General features: G+C 50.5%; 1 protein-coding gene across 1 annotated transcript in view; it reads right to left on the bottom strand.

The window, feature by feature from the left end:
* LRSAM1 (leucine rich repeat and sterile alpha motif containing 1) overlaps positions 1 to 1,526 on the bottom strand; it is a 42,969-nt gene that overhangs the window by 19,851 nt on the left and 21,592 nt on the right. The window contains exon 10 of the mRNA XM_004713356.2: positions 699 to 786. Coding sequence (XP_004713413.1) covers positions 699 to 786 — 88 coding nt within the window. The remainder of the gene's footprint in view (positions 1 to 698; positions 787 to 1,526) is intronic.

Below are 1,526 nucleotides of genomic sequence, written 5' to 3'. Positions count from 1 at the left end.
TCCCTTGGAGTGGCTGGTGGTTTCAAACTGCTGACCACCAAGGCTCCCCAAATTCCAGCAGTTGTGTGCCCCAATGTAGTAAACTTGGAAAATGCAGAAAAACCAAACAAAACAAAGATCACCACCTATAATTCCCATCTCTCAAAATGTCCCGTGTAACATTCAGGAGCTTTCTCTGCACAGACACACACAGACACACTGTCCTTGAAGACTTACAAATTGTATGCTATGTGAACTAGCTGCCAATAAAACGTGACAATTTTTTAAAAGATTAAAAAAAAACCCTCAAACACCAGCCTCACTGCTGTCACCCCAGCCCCGCGCTCTCCCATTCAGCAATGTGGTACACGCTCCCTAACAGCGAGTATGATTCTACAGTCAATGACTGCACATTATGCTCTGTTCTTGTCTACATAACAAGTGCCCCTGCCCCCCACCCCGGAAATTTGTATCTTTCTCCATTTTTTTATACTAGAAATATATGAGGACGTTCATATAATTCTTCTTTATGTCTCTGAATTTTTCCTTAGGAGTGTACACGTGCTTCAGAGAACTTGAAGACAGTAACTCTTTTACATTCGATATTCCCTAGGGAGGTGATCTTACAGCTCTGGGCAATACACACCACCCCTCTCCCCAAAGCTGCTCACCCCTGGAAGGATGAGACAGTACGGAAAGCACCGGAGTAGAACACGTACCTCTCGTTTTCCAGGGACTTCAAAATCTCCGAGCTCTTCTTTTGTCTGTGGAGAAACCCAGTAAAGACCCCGGCCGTCACCGCCAGGCCTGTTTCCGACAGAGCTGGGTGCCCTTCACTACAGGCGGCACACAGGGGGCTTTGTGATGGGGCTGCTGCAACCTCAGCCCCACGAAGGAGCTGCTTGCTCAGGCCAGGGACACAAGCCCTCGTTTCCCTACACACTGCCCTAGTGTGTGTCGTGACCCTCACAGACATATGCCCGTGGTTTGACAGTTATGTAGCCATGACGTCAGGCAGCATGTAAGGACGTAATCACCCCCATGATGCGATCTGATAAGGTCAGAAGGGAGTGGGGGTGGGATGCAGCCCTTACAGTGGTCACAGCTGTGCTGTGAGGAAAGGAGGGTCTCCTTGGGGTGTGGCCTGTCTCACCTTCATCTTCAAACTCAAGCTCCCTGCCCTGGAGCCAGTTGGCTCACTCCAATCGAAGGGTGAACTAAAGAATGTGAGTCTTTAGGGGCGCCGAGAGCCCATCTTTCCTCCTACGGAGCACCTGGTGGATCTCAACTGCTGACCTTGTGGTTAAGGGTCCAGTGAGCAGTACACTACACCAGTTGGGGACACGAGGAGATGGAAGTGACCTGATCACCGCAACAGGACAGAAAGTCCAGGAGCAAAGCATGGACGTTGGCCCCAGGGTCCCTGCCCTGAGAAGCTTGTAGACACAGGGGAAGACTGGTGCTAAGCCAGACGAAGAGACGCTGGGCCCACAGATGTTGACAGAAGTCAAGGACCTTCACAGGGCTAAAGCAAAGAGAAAGCAGTT

Source organism: Echinops telfairi, unplaced genomic scaffold, assembly GCF_000313985.2.
Source record: "Echinops telfairi isolate 266 unplaced genomic scaffold, ASM31398v2 ScPeMD7_22;HRSCAF=79, whole genome shotgun sequence".
In the NCBI taxonomy this organism is placed as follows: Eukaryota; Metazoa; Chordata; class Mammalia; order Afrosoricida; family Tenrecidae; genus Echinops; species Echinops telfairi.
The sequence above is the reverse complement of the archived record's forward strand: the minus strand, read 5'-3'. Positions and strand labels throughout refer to the sequence as shown.